We start from the raw sequence: 20,879 nt of genomic DNA, 5'->3' as shown, positions 1-20,879 counted from the left end.
GAGGGTAGAATGGATGTCACACGGGGCTGTCTCAGGGGTTATAGTGAGGGTAGAATGGATGTCACATGGGGCTGTGTCAGGGGTTATAGTGAGGGTAGAATGGATGTCACACGGGGCTGTGTCGGGGGTTATAGTGAGGGTAGAATGGATGTCACACGGGGCTGTGACAGGGGTTATAGTGAGGGTAGAATGGATGTCACACGGGGCTGTGACAGGGGTTATAGTGAACATAAGAACATAAGAAATTGCCATGCTGGGTCAGACCAAGGGTCCATCAAGCCCAGCATCCTGTTTCCAACAGAGGCCAAACCAGGCCATAAGAACCTGGCAATTACCCAAACACTAAGAAGATCCCTTGCTACTGATGCAATTAATAGCAGTGGCTATTCCCTAAGTAAACTTGATTAATAACCATTAATGGACTTCTCCTCCAAGAACTTATCCAATCCTTTTTTAAACACAGCTACACTAACTGCAGTAACCACATCCTCTGGCAACAAATTCCAGAGCTTAATTGTGCGGCCTCTTCGTTTTACACTCCCTCATCCGCGGCCATTTTGCAGCTCCTCGTGGGCTGCTGCGGCGCTTAGGGAAAGACGTCTGGGGCGGGTTGTGTGGCCGGGAAGGCCCCCCCGCGGCACGATGCCTTCCCGGGGGGGAATGTACCTCACAGTCCCTTAATGATTTTTCTTTTTTGCCCGGGCGGCACGGGCCGGCCACTCCGCCATTTTTGGCGGGAACGGCAGCCATTTTACATTCTGAGCGCCCTGAGGCGCAGGCCACGAGGGAGAACGGCTCTCTGGAGGATTCTACAAGCGGGGGCAGGAACCAAGCACCCAGAGCCAGGGAGCAGGAACCACGCCGCCCCTCGAAGCGCACCCGAGCAGGCCGGGGTTCTCTCCGGAGTTTATCCTGCTCATGCACACCGCTTATCTGCAGGGGCTGGAAGCACCTGTGGGACCCCCCCCCCCCCTCCTAAGATCCCTCGGATGTCGCCCTCGACGCCGGCCCCCCCCGACCCTTCGGGAGCGGGGGCCTCCCGCCCTCCTACCCGGGTCCGATCTGCGCCTGCGCCAGTGGGGGCGGTGCCAGACCCAGCGGGACAGGGACCTGACCTCCCGGACGGGGGTCAAGGGGACGGCACGCAAGAAGGGGATGATCCGCGTACCCTACGCCTCTTCCAGAGGGAAGAGCTGGACGACCTCATCCCACAGATCATCCAAGAATTAGATTTGGATCCGCCACCAGACCCGCCTGCCCCAGTAGCTCCCGCTGTCATCACTTCTTCAAGGAAGGGAGATCCTGTCCTGGCGGCACTCCGGCCGAGGGCTCGGGCTTTTCCCATTCATGACTCGTTTTTACAACTTCTCACCAGGGAATGGGACACCCTGGAGGCCTCCCTGAAGAGCAGCCGGGCCATGGAAAAGCTGTACCCGCTCCCCGAAGATTTTCTGGACCTTATCAAGGTCCCAAAGGTGGACTCCGCAGTGTCGGCGGTCACGAAGAGGACGACTATCCCAGTAACGGGAGGTGCGGCATTGCGGGACACACAGGATCGTAAGTTGGAAGTTTTCCTTAAGCGGGTTTTCGAGGTCTCCGTGCTGGGCATGCGGGCGGTGATGTGCAGTTCGCTTGCCCAGCGGGCTAGCCTCCTTTGGGTGCAACAACTCCTCACATCTCAGAACCTGCCGGCCGATGAGGCTGCCCAGGCGGATCGGCTGGAAGCCGCAGTGGCGTATGGGGCGGACGCCTCGTACGACCTTTTTCAGGTCCTCGCAAGATCCATGGTATCGGTAGTGGCGGCACGACGACTACTGTGGCTCCACAACTGGGCGGCAGATACGTCCTCCAAGTCCAGTCTGGGCTCTCTTCCCTTCAGGGGCAAGTTCCTCTTCGGGGAGGATTTGGATCAGATCATCAAGTCCCTGGGGGAGAACGCTGTTCATCGGCTGCCGGAGGATAGGTTTCGACCATCCAGAGCATTTTCTTCTTCTCGGACCAGAGCCAGAGCACAGCGGCGCTACAGGGGATACAGACAGGCGGGCTCCCGGCCATCCGCCCCCAGGTCTCAGCCCTGGTCGCGCTCCTTTCGCGGGCGTCGGCCCACACGCACTACTCCCGGACCCGGGAACTCCTCTACCAAGTCTTCACAATGATGCCAGTCTCGCCCACTCCCCGGTCCCCAGGATTGGGGGCCGGCTAACGTATTTCTACGCGGAGTGGGCGCGGATCACCTCGGACCAGTGGGTCCTGGATACCATAAAACACGGCTACGCATTGGAATTTGTCCGCCCCCCGCAGGGAAGGTTCATCTTTTCTCCCTGTGGCTCGGACCTCAAGAGAAGAGCGGTGCAGCTGACTCTGGACAGACTCCGGGAGATAGGCGCTATTGCGCCCGTGCCCTTCGGAGAGGTGGGCTCGGGCCACTATTCCATCTATTTCGTCGTGCCAAAGAAGGATGGTGCCTTCCGGCCTATCCTAGACCTCAAGGAAGTCAACAAATCCCTTCGAGTTGTTCGGTTCCGTATGGAAACGCTCCGGTCAGTGATTGCGGCGGTGCATCGGGGGGAGTTCCTCGCCTCCCTGAACTTAACGGAGGCCTACCTGCACATTCCCATCCGCCCGGACCACCACCGTTTCCTTCGTTTCAAAATTCTGGACCAGCATTTTCAGTTCACGGCTCTCCTGTTCGGATTGGCGACGGCGCCGCGCACCTTCACCAAGATCATGATAGTCGTGGCTGCAGCCCTCCGGAAGGAAGGCATCCTGGTTCATCCTTATCTGGATGACTGGCTCATCCGGGCGAAGTCATTCGATCAGGGACGCTCAGCTGTGACTCGAGTAGTACGGTTTCTACATTCCCTGGGATGGGTAGTGAACTTCTCCAAGAGCTCCCTCAGGCCCTCGCAACGCTTGGATTTTTTGGGGGCGACCTTCGACACCCGGCTGGGCAAAGTTTTTCTGCGCCAGGACAAGGCTCAATCCTTGCGAGATCACACACGACGGTTCTCTGCGTTACCAGAGCCCACCTCCTGGGACTACCTGCAACTCCTGGGAGTGATGGGGTCCACCATCGACCTTGTACCTTGGGCTTTCGCGCACCTCAGGACCTTACAGGGGGCGCTCCTCTCCCGCTGGAAACCAGTATCGCAGGACTACCAGATGATTCTCCCGCTCCCGCGGAATGCCAGGGACAGTCTGGGCTGGTGGTTGGATCCGTCGAACCTGGCCCGTGGCGTGTCCCTCGATCTGCCAAATTGGGTGGTGGTGACCACCGACGCCAGTCTAGCAGGCTGGGGTGCAGTCTGCGATCGAAGCGCCACGCAGGGGACGTGGTCCACGGTGGAGGCGAAGTGGTCAATCAACCGTCTGGAAACCAGAGCGGTCCGGCTAGCTCTGCGACATTTCCTCCCGCTTCTTCGGAACCGGGAGGTCAGAATCCTATCGGACAACTCTACCACCGTGGCCTACATCAACCGACAAGGAGGCACGCGCAGCCCGCAGGTCGCGCTCGAGACGGTGCTGCTGATGCAATGGGCGGAGCGTCATCTCATCCGGCTAGCGGCCTCGCACATCGCCGGGGTGGACAACGTCCAGGCGGACTTCCTCAGTTGTCAACTGCTGGACCCAGGAGAGTGGTCTCTCTCCGACAAAGCGATGCAACTTCTCGTCCATCGGTGGGGGGCCCCCCACTTAGATCTGATGGCGTCCGCTCTCAACGCCAAGGCTCCACGCTTCTTCAGTCGCCGGAGAGAGCGCGGCGCGGAGGGAGTGGATGCCCTGGTCCTCCCGTGGCCGCCACATCTTCTGCTCTACGCCTTTCCTCCGTGGCCCCTGGTGGGCAGGATGCTCCGCAGAATAGAAAGCCATCAGGGGACCGTGGTTTTTGTCACCCCAGAATGGCCCAGCCGACCCTGGTTTGCGGACCTGCTACAGCTGGTGATCGACGGGCCAATCAGGCTGGGGCACCTCCCCCAGCTCCTACATCAGGGCCCGGTATTTTTCGAGCAGGCAGAACTCTTCTGTCTTGCGGCCTGGCTTTTGTGAGGCGCCGCCTCCGGCGTCGGGGCTACCCGGAGGCGGTAGTATCCACGCTATTGCGGGCACGAAAGACATCGACGTCGGCGGCCTATGTTTGAGCTGTGGTGTACCAGCCAGGCCACGAGACCCGCTAAGGCTTCTGTACCTCAGATCCTTCAGTTTCTACAGGCGGGGGTGGAAAAAGGGCTCACCTATAATTCACTACGGGTTCAGGTGGCCGCCCTTGGTTCGCTGTTGAGCGATGGGGGCTCTCTTCTACAGTATCCTGACATTGCTCGTTTTCTCAAGGGTGTCAAGCATATGCGTCCTCCATTTACGGGACCCTTGTCCCTCCTGGAGTCTTAACCTTGTGCTTCGCTCCCTGTCGGGACCACCGTTCGAGCCGCTGCGCAGCGCAACGATAAAGGATCTCACTCTCAAGACTGTTTTTCTTGTGGCCATCTGTTCCGCTCGACGCATCTCGGAGCTGCAGGCTCTGTCGTGTAGAGAGCCCTATCTCCGTTTCTCCGTCTCTGGAGTTTCGCTTCGCACCGTTCCCTCCTTCCTTCCGAAGGTGGTTTCTGCATTCCATGTGAACCAGACGGTGGAGTTGCCGTCCTTCTCTTCCTCAGAGCCGAAGTCTCTCCGTCTCCTGGATGTAAAGCGCACTTTGCGTCTCTATCTGGAGGCTACAAATGAGTTCCGGATCTCTGACCATCTCTTCGTACTCTGGTCCGGACCTAAGAAGGGGTCTCAGGCCTCGAAGGCTACCATTGCCAGATGGCTGAAGGCTGGCATTGCTGCTTCCTACATTGGGGCAGGGTGGACTCCCCCGCCCGGCATCGTAGCGCATTCTACACGTTCTCAGGCGGCTTCCTGGGCGGAGTCTCGCTCTGTCTCCTCTCAAGAAATTTGTAGAGCAGCCACCTGGAAATCGTTACACACGTTCTCGAGGCACTATCGTCTGCACCTCGCCTCTTCGGTCTCTGGACACTTTGGCGAGCAGGTTCTCCGAGCAGGCCTCACAGGACCCCACCCGATTTAGGGAAGCTTGGGTACATCCCACTGTCTGGACTGATCCAGGTACGTACAGGGAAAAGAAAATTATTACTTACCTGCTAATTTTCGTTCCTGTAGTACCATGGATCAGTCCAGACGCCCACCGCGTTTGGGTTCTTGATCCTGCTCAGCTCTGCGCTGCTTCTTGCTCGCAGTGTTCTGTGTCTTCACAGTCGTTTCTTTTCGCTGTTTTTCACAACTCCCTACAAGTTGGTAGGATGTTTGCGGTTTACTTGTTGCGGTTACAATTGTTTTCATTATCTGTTTCCACAAACTTGATCCTTCGGGGGTTTCTACTCGGGCTTTGATATACTCGATACTGAACTCCTGCAGAGGGGGTAGTAGTACTTATGGTGACGCCCCCTCAAAGCTTGTGCTGACTCCCATCTGCTGGATTGGGGACATAACCCACTGTCTGGACTGATCCATGGTACTACAGGAACGAAAATTAGCAGGTAAGTAATAATTTTCTTTTATGACATTTTCTGTTTTATTCACCATTCCCTTCCTAATAATTCCCAACATTCTGCTTACTTTTTTGACTGCTTTAGCACACTGAACTGACGATTTTAAAGTATTATCCACTTTGATGCCTAGATCTTTTTCCTGGGTGGTAGCTCCTAATATGGAACCTAATATCGTGTAATTACAGCAAGGGTTATTTTTCCCTATATGCAACACCTTGCACTTATCCACATTAAATTTCATCTGCCATTTGGATGCCCAATCTTCCAGTCTTGCAAGGCCCTTGTGATTTAACTACTCTGAATAATTTTGTATCATCTGCAAATTTGATAACCTCACTCGTCGTATTCCTTTCCAGATCATTTATATATATATTGAAAAGCACCGGTCCAAGTACAGATCCCTGAGGCACTCCACTGTTTACCCTTTTCCACTGAGAAAATTGACCATTTAATCCTACTCTCTGTTTCCTGTCTTTTAACCAGTTTGTAATCCATGAATTTATTTTAATATCTAACTTTAAAAATGTAAGTGTAAAGATTTTACCTGCATAATTTACAGGTATTTACCCCCTGTAAATTGGATTTTACTCCCATGCAAGTTGTCAGATTTTCTGACATGGGCATGGCAATGAAATTACCAGTTCTACCAATTTGTCTACCAGTTCTTTCAATCCATCTGTAGGTCATTGAGACCAACCTGGCTGTTCAGTCTTAACTCCCCCCTCTTCCCACAGAAACCCCGCCCAGTTTCTATTTTACTCTGTACAGGAACAGGAAGTGCTTTAGCTGCCTCTCCTGGTCACTGTTTTAGGTCGTGTCCCAGGGTCAGAGGTTCTGTGCTGGAGTCAGGAATCTCCCAGTGGGGAATTCTCTCCATCATTAATTGAAAATCCTTTCTTCCCTGCTCACCCTGACCTCCCCTTACATCAGAGCCCTTCACGTCTCTGGAGCATCTCAAGCAAACAGAATAATAACTTTGTGTTTTCTTTTTATATAGGAAATGTGGATCCCAGAAACAGTAATCCAGAGAGACATCACTGGGAGCTCACTGATAACGAGGAAGTAAAGAAGATTTTATCAGATAGAGAGAGAGAGGAGACTTCTCCATGTGCTGACTGTGGGAAATACTCGGAAAAGAAGCAAAAGAATTCAACAGGAGACTCGGCCACCAATTGTATTGTGTGTGAGGAAAGTGCCTGTAATATCACAGGTACAAGGGAAGAACAGAGAAACCAGAGAACAGAACAAAAATGTGCCTGTGATGCATGTGAGATTCACCTCAGGGATCCTGTAACTCTGGAATCACAAAAGAGACCACGCACTGAGGAGAGACCGTCTACATCTATAGACCATAAGAAAACCTTCAGTCTGAAGGGAGAACTACAGCAACAAGAGAAAACACACACTGGAGAGTGCAGGAATGGTTTCAGTAAGAAAGACGCTCTTGTACATTATAAAATCCATATAGGAGACAGAGCATTGCCATGCACTGAATGTGATAAAAGTTTCATTAAAAAATCAAGTCTAAAATCTCACCAGAAAATCCACACAGGGGAGAAAGTATTTCCATGTACAGAGTGTAGTAAATGCTTTAATTGGAAAACAAGCCTCACAAATCACCAGAAAATCCACAGAGGGGAGAGATCATTTTCATGTATTAAGTGTAATAAAAGCTTCAGTCGAAAGACAAACCTCACCAATCACCAGAAAATCCATACAGGGGAGAGAGCATTTAAATGCACTGAGTGTAGTAAAACCTTCAAGTGGCAGATTGTCCTCCAAAACCACCAGAAAATCCACACAGGGGAGAGACCATTTTCATGTACTGAGTGTAGTAAAAGCTTCAATCAGAAGGTAACTCTCATAAACCACAAGAAAATCCACACAGGGGAGAGACCATTTTCATGTACTGAGTGTAATAAAAGTTTCAATCGGAAGACAAGCCTTGTAAACCATCAGAAAATCCATACTGGAGAGAAACCTTTTAAATGCATGGAATGTGGTAAACGTTTCACACAGAAGGCACATCTTACAAATCACCAGACAATGCACACAGGGGAGAGACAGTTTTCATGTAGTGAGTGTAGTAAAAGCTTTAATCAGAAGCGAAGCCTCATAAACCACCAGAAAATCCATACTGGAGAGAGACCATTTAAATGCACTGAGTGTAGTAAAAACTTTAAGTGCAAGACAGACCTCCAAAACCATCAGAAAATCCACACTGGGGAGAGATCATTTTCATGTATTGAGTGTAGTAAAAGCTTCAATCAGAAGACATACCTCAGAAAGCATCAGAAAATCCACACAGGGGAGCGTCCATTTTTATGTATGGAGTGTGGTAAAAGCTTCAAGTGGAAGATATGCCTAACAAACCACCAGAAAATCCATACTGGGGAAAGACCGTTTTCATGCATAGAATGTGGTAAAGGTTTCATACAGAAGACAAGTCTTTCAAATCACCAGAAAATTCACACAGGGGACATGCAAGGAGGCAGAATGAAGAAAGGAAACAGGAGATCGAAGAACTGGTAATCGAACTCCTAGTGTACATGGAGAAGTATGCCATGGTCTTTGGTAAAAAAAAAAAGATTATTGAAAGTAAATTTAACACTCAAAATTAGAAGCATGATAAGTGACATAAATAGAGCCATAATTTGTAATAAGAATCCATCTATCGATATTATGGATATAAATTGGATACAGTACTGTGCAGCAAAATTGATTACTGAGAGAATCTTGACATTAAGGACACAAGGCCAGAAGAACAGGAGAAAGAAGACAACTCTCCCTAGAAAAAAAAGCATATAAAAGAGAAAATGAAATCACTGCATGCAGAAGTATCGTTAGTAGATGCATATTTCAAAGGATCAATGATGTTAAAAGTCCTGAGAAAAATCCAAAACATAAAGCTAAGATATGCTGCAGTAACTGGAAGATCTTAAATTTATATTATTTAAAAGTACATTGAATATAACAGCGGAAGTGCAGAAGCTGTGAAGGTATGAAGAAAACAGAAAGGAGAAGCATCAAAATAAATCATTTAAAGAGAAGCAGAAGCAATACTATAGGGAACTGGGAAAGGACATTAGTGCAGTTCAAGCACCACCAACAGAAGAAGAAAAAGAATAGTATTGAAGAGATTTATTTAGTTAGGTTTTTATATTCTGCTTTTTCGCACTTTTTTCAGCATTTCAAAGTGGATTACATTCAGGTACGGTAGGTATTTCCCTATCCCCAGAGGGCTTACAATCTAAGGGGCAGATTTTCAATAGTTCCGGGGCTTTCAAAAAGGGGCAGGGAGGGGGCGAGGTGGGGCAGGGCGTTCCAGGGAGAGCGGGGTCAGAGGCTCCCGGCACAGCGGCCATGTGCCACTGTGCTGGGGGATCGCACACTGGCAGTGGGCCAGCACGCGCAACAGGGTAGGACAGTTTTTTTGGGGGGGTTTAGCTTAGGACTGGGGGTGGGGGATATAGGGGAAGGGAAGGTGGGGTGGAGGGGGGTAGGGAATGGGGCAAGGCAGAGCGGCTCAGCGCGGGCTCAGCGCATGCAAGGTGCACAATTGTGCACCCCTTGCACACGCCGACCCCCGATTTTATAACATGCACGCGCCGGGTATAGATTCACATATTTAGTTTTAGAAATGTAGATTTACATATTTAATTCTTAGTGGAGAGCAGGATTTGGTGAGACAGGTAATGATGGTGGGACCACTTGGCAATAGTGATCATAACATGATCAAATTTGAACTAATGTTTGGAAGGGGGACAATATGTAAATCTACAGCTCGGCGCGTGCAAGGTGCACAAGTGTGCACCTCCTTGCACATGCCAACTCTGGATTTTATAACATGCGCGCAGTAGCACGCGCATATTATAAAATTGGGTGTACATTTGTGTGCGCCAGTTTAAAATCGGCCTCTTAAGCATTGTCAAGTTAAGTGTAAAACATTGATATGCCAGGCTAAAAGAGAATTTGAATGAAGTTGGCCATAGAGGAAAAAACTCATAATAAAAACTTTTTTAAATAAGCAAGAAACCTGTGAGAGAGTCAGCTGGACCGTTAGATGATCGAGGGGTTAAAAGGGCTCTTAGGGAAGATAAGGCTTTTGCAGAATGACTAAATGAATTCTTTCCTTCTGTGTTTACTAATAAGAAAGTTCGAAAAAGAACAGTTCTGGAGATGGTTTTCAAGGGTGATGAGTCAGATGACCTGAACCAAATCACTGTGAACCTGGAAGATGTAGTAGGCTAGATTGACAAACTAAAGAGTAGCAAATCACCTGGACCAGATGGTATGCATCCTAGGGTACTGAAATAATTAAAAAATGAAATTTCTGATCTATTAGTTAAAATTTTACCTATCATTTTAATCATCCATTGTACTTGAAGACTGGAAGGTGGCCAATGTAACCTCAATATTTAGAAAGGGCTCCAGGAGTGATCCGGGAAACTATAGACTAGTGAGCTTGACTTCAGTGCTGGGAAAAATAATGGAAACTATTCTAAAGATCAAAATTACAGAGCATATAGAAAGACATGATTTAATGGAACACAGTCAACATGGATTTACCCAAGGGAAGTCTTCCCTCACAGATCTGCTTCATTTTTTTGAAGGGGTTAATAAACATGTGGATAAAGGTGAATCAGTAGATGTAGTGTATTTGGATTTTCAGAAGGCGTTTGACAAAGTCTCCCATGAGAGGCTACTAAGAAAACTAAAAGGTCATGGGATAGGAGGCGATGTCCTTTCATGGATTACAAACTCATTAAAAGGAAACAGAGAGTAGGATTAAATGGTCAATTTTCTCAGTGGAAAAGAGTAAACAGTGGAGTGCCTCAGGGATCTGTACTTGGACTGGTGCTTTTCAATATATATATAAATGATCTGGAAAGGAATATGATGAGTGAGGTTATCAAATTTGCAGATGATACAAAATTATTCAGAGTAGTTAAATCACAAGCGAATTGTGATACATTACAGGAGGACCTTGCAAGACTGGAAGATTGGGCATCCAAATGGCAGATGAAATTTAATGTGGATAAGTGCAAGGGGTTGCATATAGGGAAAAATAACCCTTGCTGTAGTTACACAATGTTAGGTTCCATATTAGGAGCTACCGCCCAGGAAAAAGATCTAGGTGTCATAGTGGATAATACTTTGAAATCGTCGGTTCAGTGTGCTGCAGCAGTTAAAAAAGCAATGACATTTTCCGTTTTATTAACCATTCCCTTCCTAATAATTCCCAACATTCTGTTTGTTCTGTTTTTATCTGGTCATTCATGTATGCAGTTGGTGATATTTTTCTGTTCAAAAGAATTATTTCTGTTTTTCAGAGTTTAATACTAATTTCACTTGTCGAAGTAGTTGTTTGATGTTGGAATAATACATTTCCAATAACTTTGACAATGGATGTGTCAATTGGAATTAGAAACTGAATATCGTCAGCATAGATGAAATACTTGATGGCCATACCTGAGAATAAGTGACAAAGTAGCGGCGTATAAATGTTGACTAACATGGCGGATAGTGCTGACCCTTGCGGTAATCCAGTTTCTAATTGAAATGTATCTGATGCACACCCTTCACTTCTAACTTTGAATGAACGGTCAGTTAAGAAAGAGGAAAAGCATTGTTAAGACGTTGCCTTTTATACCTCGTTCCTTTAGCCTGACAATCATGATGTTGTGATCTGTTATGTCAAAGGCAGCTGACAGATCCAGCAGAACCCAAAGGTCCGCACATCCTGAATCAAATCCTCGAAGGACCGTGTCTTGCAGTGCCAATAACAGGGTTTCTGTGCTGTCATTGTTTCTGAAACCATGTTGTGATGGAAATAATAGGTTATGAGAATCTAGATAATCCGAAAGTTGGAGGAGCGCAATTTTTTCTATCATTTTGGCCAATGCTGGTAAATTTGATACGGTCTGTAGTTGTTTAGATCTTTTTGTTGGGTTTTAACTCTGGTCTGAGAGCGGCACATTTTAGGATATCTGGCATATAGCCCACATTGAGAGATAAGTTTGTAATTGTGGTTATGCTTGGAACTCTTATCTCATCTATTGATTTCAAACTTTCAGTCGAAAGCAAATCTGTAGGCTGTATTGCCAGATTTAGTTTACTTAATTCTGATTTTCTTTCTAGAGTGGATGTCAAGGTAAATTCCAACCATGTATTATCATTTATTTGATTAATCTTTAATCAAATTTTCCACTTTTGTGTTGAAGAATTTAGCAAAATTACTGCACGTTTCATTTGAAGGCATTGATGTCATGTCAGTTTTCAAAGTTATATTGGACGTTAATGATTGTATCAAAGAAAATAATGCTTTAGAATTGTATTTAATATCATGCATTTTGGAAGCGTAATAATCTAATTGAAGAATGCAGTAAAAAGGAACCGGAGCAGAAAGGCGTATATATAAATATTTAGAAGTAGAGGAAAGTGGAAAAATTCATCATAAAATACAGAGAGAAAGGTCAGTAAAGATTACTATAGGAGAGTGAAGCTAATATTGAATATTGCCTTAACAGCACAAAGTAAGATACAAGCTATTAGCAAACTTTCAATTCCCACATTTTCATACAGTTTTGGAATGGTAGACTGGCCTTATAAATATCTTAAAGAATTGGATATAAAAGCTAGAAAGCTCCTCCACGCCCAGCAGGTAATTTATAAGAACCAGAGCATGCCGAGATTGTCCATCCCTAGAGCTGAAGGTGCTCTGGGTTGTTTTGAAATTGGTTACACTTACAGATATGGTCTTTTAACCATGAAGGTCGGTATAGAAAAGTGTTAAATAAATAAAAAATAAAATAGTTACCATAATAGGCCTTCAGGCATACTCAGTGGCATCGATGGACACAAATGCTAAAATAGTGCAGAAGTACGAAAGTGAACAACCATTCTCACTGTCAAACCTTACGCTAGGGCAATTGTTCCAGCAAATAGAGGGAATGACTGAAGATCCACCAGTGCCCAAAGGTAAAGAAGCTACAGAATGTACAAAACAAGAGAAGAAACTCTTTAAAAAATCAGATCTGCAAACAAGGAAGGATAATTTACAGAAGCATAAGTACAGGGGGGACTACAGAATGCTTCTTCAGCAATCCCATGTGGATCAAAATTTGGCACAGCAATAATTAAGAGAAGGTGAATTGAAACCTAGAGATGAGAAATTGGTAATTGCAGCACTCAACAGTAGACCGCGGACGGGATGGTTCATAGCATAGAAAAGACTTTTAAAACTGACACATGCAGGGACTCCAAGATGGCCGCTGACTGAGGAATGCCGCTGGAAGCGCTAGGTTCGCTTACCTTAGAAAATGTTTCCCCATGGATTCAAGATGCCTCATACAAAGAGGAAGGCAAAATTTAGAGGAAGTTCGTCAAGCTCCCCCTCCGTAGAACCTTCCCAGCCACGAATCGAGGGCTATTTTCTGGTGAATCCAACAACGATGCCGGGTGCCTCGGTCACTGGGGGGGGACCTGTAGAGGAGCGAACACCATCCCCCCTGACCCCGGATGTAACTTTGAGCCCCGGCGCGCCAAGCAAGCCTGCACCACCATACCAGGGCTTAATGGGCACTTCCGCTCCTGCGACGGTCTTCCCGGAGCTTCGGTGGGGAGATACGAAAGCAGCACAGGCTGTAGACACAACCTCCACAGAGATCATAGGGGTACAAACCAGTGACGAGGTTTCTCCTGGGAGGAAAGGATCCCCCGAGGATTATGGCCTCGTTGACGTGGTAGACCCAATGATCAGACCATCATCAGGAAAAGGTATAGAGAGTGGTGCAAGCATGGCTGCAGGAATAGGTGGGGTTTATCCTAAAGCTACAGCTCTCTCTCTCGAAGATATAGGGTCTACTTTGAAATCTATTGCTTCGTTATCTCAACTTACACAGGACACTAAAAATCAGGTATTAATAAATACAAATATGATTTCCTCTTACAATCTTAAAGTTGAAAATATAGAGCAGCACTTAAATGCTTCTGAAAAAATACAACAGAACTTGCTTCAAGCTGAATTAGCCACTAGTGAAAAATTGGAAAATGCCTTGAGATCTCATAACCTGAGAATATTAAATTTTCCTGTGATAAATATAATACCGCCTTTGTAACTCTTTAAAACATATGTTCTGCAGGTGTTGAAGATACCAGATACCGCTATGCCAGTGATTACGAAGGCTTATTATTAACCGCAAACCCCAGGAAGTGCTGAGCACGTAGCAAGACAGCTGCCATCTTTGGATATTTCTGAAATTCTGGAATTGTCTCAAGAGAAGGAGACCGTTCTTAATTTCCTTCGCTTTCCTTATGGATCGGAATAATATTCTGAGACTTTTTCTTCAAGATAGACAATCTCTATTTTATGGTCAAAATATCTGGGTTTACTCTGACCTTACAAAATCTACTCAGTCTCACAGAAAGAATTTTCTTTCTATGCGCCCGGATGCTCTTCAAATAGGGGCTAAATTTGTTCTTCGATATCCATGCAAGTGCTGTATTATGTATCAAAATGTGAGTTATACCTTTTTTGAGCCTGTTTTTGGATATACTCACACCTAATGGCTGTAAGCTGGTTTGGCAATGAGAGATATTTGTTGTGAACCTTGCTCAGCATCCTATAATTTCCTCAGGGATGTTAGATTATATAAAAAATATCACTCCTATTTCTGAGTTCCCCCCTTTTTTCTTTTATTTTTTTTTCAGTGCAGGTTTTTTTGAATACTGGAATTGCATTGTTATTTCCTGTTATATGTAATAATTGCTATGCACTGATATTTCTGTATAAGATTTTCTTCTTGTTTAAATTTAAAAATACTGAAAATTAAAAATAAAAAAATAAAACTGACACATGCAGATTTTGTGGAACAGAGCTGGAAATGGTTACACATCTCATCACAGGATGTGATGTGATGATGTCAGACAGACTGCACAAATGGGCTCAACAAAGTAGGTTGTCTTATTCATTGGAAGCCATATAAACACTATAACTTCGATGCAGCAAACAAACACTGGGAGCACAACCCTACTAGAACAGAAGCGAACGATGAAATTGTGATCACCTGGGACATTTCTATTCCCACCGACAAGAAGATCAATGTGCAAAAACCAGATATTGTAGTGAAGGAGAAGATCAGAAGAGCATTGCTGGTAGAGATGTCAGTACCCAGTGACTGTTCTGTAGATCATATGGAGAATGCAAAGATCCTTAAATACCAAGAGATGCAGTTAGAGACCAAGAAAATGTGACAGAAAGATACAGAAATAGTCTGAATCCTATTGGACGCCACAGATTTGATTAAGAAGAATTTTAAAGCTTATCTTGATAGCTTGCCTGTTAAAATTACACCTTATGATCTCCAGAAGGAGGCTGTCTTTGTACAGTGCAAGTACTTAGAAGGGCATTAGCAGTAAATCCAAGAGATTGAGATCATCCCCAACATGCCATGGTTTATGATTGAGGTTTATTTCTGTCAAAATATGCACAAAACAAATCAAATTGGAGAAATTGCCTTTTGCATGTATAGAATATAGTAAAAGCTTCAGCTGGAAGGTGTCCCTTGCAATGCATCAGAAAATTCACACTGGTGGAAAGATACAGAAATAGTCTGAATCCTATTGGGTGCCACTGGTCTGATTAAGAAGAATTTTCAAGCCCATATTGATATGTTGTCTGTGAAAATTACACTCTATGAACTCAAGAAGGAGGCTGTCTTTGGTACAAAACAAGTACTAAGAATGGCATTAGCAGTACATTTGAAAAATTAAAAGGGGCAATCATAAAACCAATCATCAAAAAGAAAAACAGTGACCCACTAATCCTCAATAACTACTGCCCAGTCTCAAACCTCCCTTTATTAGCTAAATTAATTGAGAAAACAGTACAGAAACAGTTAGCCGAACACCTAGACAATAATAGCATACTGTACCCCTCACAACATGGCTTCCGAAAACACTACAGCACCGAGACATTACTTCTCTCACTAACAGACAACATACTAAGAGGTTTTGATAACAGTAAACATTACATCCTTATAATGTTCGACTTATCTGCAGCCTTTGATACAGTAAACCACAAAATACTATAAAAAGACTTGAAGAAATTGGATTACGTGACAAAACAATAAACTGGTCCAAACCTTTTTTGAACCCAGCTACACTAACTGCACTAACCACATCCTCTGGCAACAAATTCCAGAGTTTAATTGTGCATTGAGTGAAAAAGAATTTTCTCCAATTAGTCTTAAATGTGCTACTTGCTAACTTCATGGAATGCCCCCTAGTCCTTCTATTATTCGAAAGTGTAAATAACCGATTCTCATTTACCCGTTCAAGACCTCTCATGATCTTAAACACCTCTATCATATCCCCCCTTAGCCGTCTCTTCTCCAAGCTGAACAGCCCTAACCTCTTCAGCCTTTCCTCATAGGGGAGCTGTTCCATTCCCCTTATCATTTTGGTTGCCCTTCTCTGTACCTTCTCCATCGCAATTATATCTTTTTTGAGATGCGGCGACCAGAATTGTACACAGTATTCAAGGTGCAGTCTCACCATGGAGTGATACAGAGGCATTATGACATTTTCCGTTTTATTCACCATTCCCTTTCTAATAATTCCCAACATTCTGTTTGCTTTTTTGAAGGCCACAGCACACTGAGCCCCTAACCCTTTGCTTAGTTCTTCCTGTAGAAACTGCAGGATTGAAGCGATCTCTGCTTTCCTCAGGGCTAACCTTATTCTTTTAGACCAGGCTTCGAAAACTGTCCAAATGCAACTATATATGAAGGAGGTGGACGTCTTTCTGACCTTTAGTAGGGTCACGATTACATGGGCTGAGCACTCTCTTCTGTTAAACCTTCTCCTTTCAATAGCCAGGCCGTAAGAGAGAATTTTTCCAAATTTACCATGACTGTTGGCCCCTGCTGCTATCCCTTTGAATGAGATTGGCTTTGCCTTCGTCAGTCTTATCAGATCTGCGTACCAGGGACATCTTGGCCAGTCCGGCGCTATCAGAACCACGCAGCCCGGGTGTTGAGAAATCTTCCTGATCACGTTGCTAGCATCGGCCAGTGGGGGGGGAATGTACAACATCTGATTTTCTGGCCAGGGATGGGACAGTGCGTCCATCCATTCCCTTGCACCCCTCTTCTTTCCTTCAGCTGAAGAACCTCCTGGCCTTGGTATTCTTTTTTTTGTTGCCATTTAATCCCACTGTGGGGTGCCCCGGGCACCCGTTATGAGCGCGAATGCCTCCTCTGTCAGCTCCCATTCTCCCGGGTCTAGCTGCCGTCAACTGAGGAAAGGCCATATAATTTAAATTAAAAACATTTATAAACAAATAGATTTCTGAAAACATCACGATGACTTTAGAAAAATAATTAAAACAAATAGAATACATTCAAAACACGCTTAATCACAGACAAACATGGCACACAGGATCGTAATATACATGAACAATAAATTAATTACAAACTGACACTGAGAGATGAAGATATTGAACTCTTACTGTCATGGATGTACTGTTGTGTTTTTCTTAATAAAGGGCACCGTGATTCACATCCAAATCTCGTTGGTTACTCCACGTTATCTATACCTATAGGTATTGTAGGAGACATCGTGAAACAAGGTGACACTATACCTTCCCATCTTAAAATCTCATAATGTAAATGGTTGGGAAGGGAAGTGAGTGATTGTTATATAATTATTCAAATGAAATCGTGTATTGAATTAAAAAAGAATAAAATACAAACGGGGTGTCAGTATTATTTGTACTGTGATTAACTAAGAAGTACTCACTACGTAAAAGCTGGATAAAGCTCTGCCTGCCCGATATACTTGTTTGTTTTTGATGTACTCAAAATGAATTATGTTCTTCCTTTCAAAATATATAAAAGTTTGCATGAGTAATGATATTAAAACCGGGGTATACCAGAATTAGACAATATAACAATTAAAATTAAATAAAGATTGGACACTACAACATACTCTTGCTTTGCCCCGAATCAGATACTAAATATAGATTGACTCGTCATGAGTTTTTTAAATTCTAATTTTAATTCTAAGTACAGATATTTATTTGGCACTAAGCATAGTGATTTTTCCCTTTTGGCCAATCTTGGCAGCAGCGTGGCGGAAGTTTAAATTTCGATTAAAATTTAGTGATGTACGCAACAGGCCTTCCATGCCTTATCAAGGCCTGCTGTGTATCTGGCTCTCTGCAGTCTTCCGCCTCTCAATAAGGTGAGCATGAAGTTACATCGTTTGTCGTTTGGATTTTCACTCTTTCATATATTTTGCACTTCCCCAATTTTAGTCCTCATATTTTCTGGTTCATTCTAATAAAGTTTTTTGATGCATATTTTTTATTTGTTTGCATGACATTCACAGTTTAACAATATCAGTAATTTTTATACACTTTTTGTTGTGATATATCTACTCCCAGTAAGATCCTTCGCGTTCAATCTTTATTTAATTTTAATTGTTATATTGTCTAATTCTGGTATACCCCGGTTTTAATATCATTACTCATGCAAACTTTTATATATTTTGAAAGGAAGAACATCATTCATTTTGAGTACATCAAAAACAAACAAGTATATCGGGCAGGCAGAGCTTTATCCAGCTTTTACGTAGTGAGTACTTCTTAGTTAATCAAGGTACAAATAATACTGTCACCCCGTTTGTATTTTATTCTTTTTTAATTCCATACATGATTTAATTTGAATAATTATATCACAATCACTCACTTCCCTTCCCAACCATTTACATTATGAGATTTTAAGATGGGAAGGTATAGTGTCACCTTGTTTCACGATGTCTCCTACAATACCTATAGGTATAGATAACGTGGAGTAACCAACGAGATTTGGATGTGAATCACGGTGCCCTTTATTAAGAAAAACACAACAGTACATACGGGTATTTTAAATATATAAATTGTTTTACACCCATGACAGGTAAGAGTCCAATATCTTCATCTCTCAGTGTAAGTTTGTAATTAATTTATTGTTCATGTATATTACGATCCTGTGTGCTATGTTTGTCTGTGATTAAGCTTGTTTTGAATGTATTCTATTTGTTTTAATTATTTTTCTAAAGTCATCGTGATGTCTTCACAAATCTATTTGTTTATAAATGTTTTTTATTTAAATTATATGGATGTTTTAATTACAGTAGCCCCCTGAGGCAGCTCTACTTGTGGAGCGAAACTCGGCCAGAGTCGGGCGCAGATACTGTGTGAATAAAGTTTTTCTGCTCTTTACACCGATCTCATCTTTTCTGGTTTGTTACATTGGATCGGCTTCTGATTTGTTTTTTTGGGGTCAACTGAGGAAATCCACCTGCAAATTGCCCACTCCTGCTATGTGCACTGTGGAGAGATCCAAGAAATGCCTCTCTGCTGTCTCCATGATGCGGCGTAACTCTCTCTCGCTAGGACTGCGCTCTTTGTTGCCTCCCTGCTTGTTGACATAGGCCACCCCCATGGCATTGTCTGAGCTTTGTTCCCTAACTGGAATTGAAAACGGCCTAGGGCCAACTTGATTGCTCTTAACTCTTACCTTGGTAGAACTTAGAACAGTTTGGTGTGGCCAGGAGCCCTGAGTGTGTGCTCCCTGCCCCACCCCGATGACTGTTGTTCACTGTGGGGATTCCAGAGGGCCTCCTCCAGAAAGGTTGTTCGAGTCGAGCCACCCCCGCGGACTCTGCCTGCTTTGATACGTTTGTCACGCTGCTGACTTTGTGGCGACCAGTTGTACAGTAGTTGCGCCTGTAGAGGGCGCACGTGCACTCTCGCCCACGGCACTGCCCCATTTACTGCTGCCATGGTGCCCAGGTCCAGAAGATATCTCCACACATACGGGAGTGGGACTTGTGGCAGGCCCCGCACTTGCTCCTGCAACTTCCCTATCCTTCTGTCTGTCAGGCGCACTCTAACTTGGTGTTGAAAAGTACCCCTAAGTACACTGGCCTCTGAGACGGCTGAAACTGGCTCTTTGCCTTGGTTACCATCCAGCCTAATTTTTCCAGGACATGAACTGCTCTCTCTGTGGCCCTGTCGGCCTTCCTGCAGGGAGTCTGCTCTTATTATCCAGTCCTAACAGGTAAGGGTGCACTTTGACCCCCTTCCTTCATTAAGAAGACTGCTACCGCTACTTCCATCACCTTTGCAAAGGTCCTTGGTGCCATGGCCAGTCCAAAGGGGAGTGCCCTGAACCGGTAATGCTGACCGGCTATCTCGAAGCCTAAGTAAGACTGGAAATCTCTCCTGATGGGAATGTGAAAATGAGCTTCTGACAGATCTAAGGCTGCCAGGAATCCCCCTGTCCTTATGGCCGCCAGTGATCCCATGCGGACATGGGCAAGTACCAAGGCCCTGTTTACTCGCTTTAGGTCCAGTACTGGCCGAAAGCTTCCCTCCTTCTGTGGTACTAGGAAATAAATGGAGTCTACCCCCGTGCCTTCCTGACCGGGCGGCCCCGGGATAACGGCCTGCAGCCGGACCAACCTGTCTAACGTCTGCGTGACCGCGTCTCCCCTGCTTGCCTTGTATGGGGAGGAAGCAAAGAAATTTAAGGGGAATCTTAATTCTGGGTGAAATCCTTTGCTTATTATGTCCAGGACCCACTGGTCCTTTGTTATTTTGTTATTTTGGCCCACTCCTGAAAAAGATCTGCAATCTGCCCCCCTACTGGGGGACTCGCGGAGAGGGCCTGCTCCCCGTCATTGTGCGGTGGTTTTGTCACTGAGGGGGGTTCCCTTCCTTTGGAAATCTTCTATTCCTCCCCCCAAAAGGGCTGCGATCTGCCCAGGATCCTGATTGGGCGAGAGATCTGGCCTCATCCGTCCCTCTGTCTGTACTCCCTGGGTCACGGTCTCCAGTCCCCTCCCCTTGAGAAACCTCTGGGCTTTTCTTCCAGTAACCTCTGGGCGCCTCGATCCTCCCCAGACCCTGACCACCCTCTCTAGACCTTCTCCAAACAGAAGTCTCCCCTTAAAGGGTGGCTTTCCTAACCTGGTCTTGGGCGCTGAACCTGCCGCCCAATTCTTTAGCCATAAATGCCGCCCAGCCATGACCTCTGTTGCTGCTAACGTCACTGAAACTCCAGTAAGCAAATAAAAATGTGTGAAAAAATTACATTTTAAATAAAGAGAATGACCATCGTATTGCACAGTGAAAAACACATCATTTAGGGCTCAAAATGGTGCCCTTATAAGTGCATCGATTTTAATCATCAGTCATTTTAGAAATTAAGTGCACAACTTACGGTCCACCAATCAGTCCCTCAGATAGTGCCGAACCCAGCAGTGGTGACCTTGGACTCACTA

The 20,879-nt window shown here is 45.2% G+C and overlaps 1 protein-coding gene across 2 annotated transcripts in view; it reads left to right on the top strand.

The window, feature by feature from the left end:
- LOC115091794 (gastrula zinc finger protein XlCGF26.1-like) overlaps positions 1-14,386 on the top strand; it is a 33,397-nt gene extending 19,011 nt beyond the window's left edge. Inside the window, exons 3-4 of one of the 2 annotated variants that reach the window (XM_029602006.1) lie at positions 6,544-8,757; positions 13,691-14,386. In XM_029602006.1, coding sequence (XP_029457866.1) covers positions 6,544-8,078 — 1,535 coding nt within the window. In that variant the 3' untranslated portion in view covers positions 8,079-8,757; positions 13,691-14,386. Of the gene's footprint in view, positions 1-6,543; positions 8,763-13,690 lie in introns of both variants that reach the window. The other variant, XM_029602007.1, reaches the window with a different exon arrangement.
- Positions 14,387-20,879: the final 6,493 nt, after the last annotated feature.

Source organism: Rhinatrema bivittatum, chromosome 5, assembly GCF_901001135.1.
Source record: "Rhinatrema bivittatum chromosome 5, aRhiBiv1.1, whole genome shotgun sequence".
NCBI classification, from domain to species: domain Eukaryota; kingdom Metazoa; phylum Chordata; class Amphibia; order Gymnophiona; family Rhinatrematidae; genus Rhinatrema; species Rhinatrema bivittatum.
The sequence above is the reverse complement of the archived record's forward strand: the minus strand, read 5'-3'. Positions and strand labels throughout refer to the sequence as shown.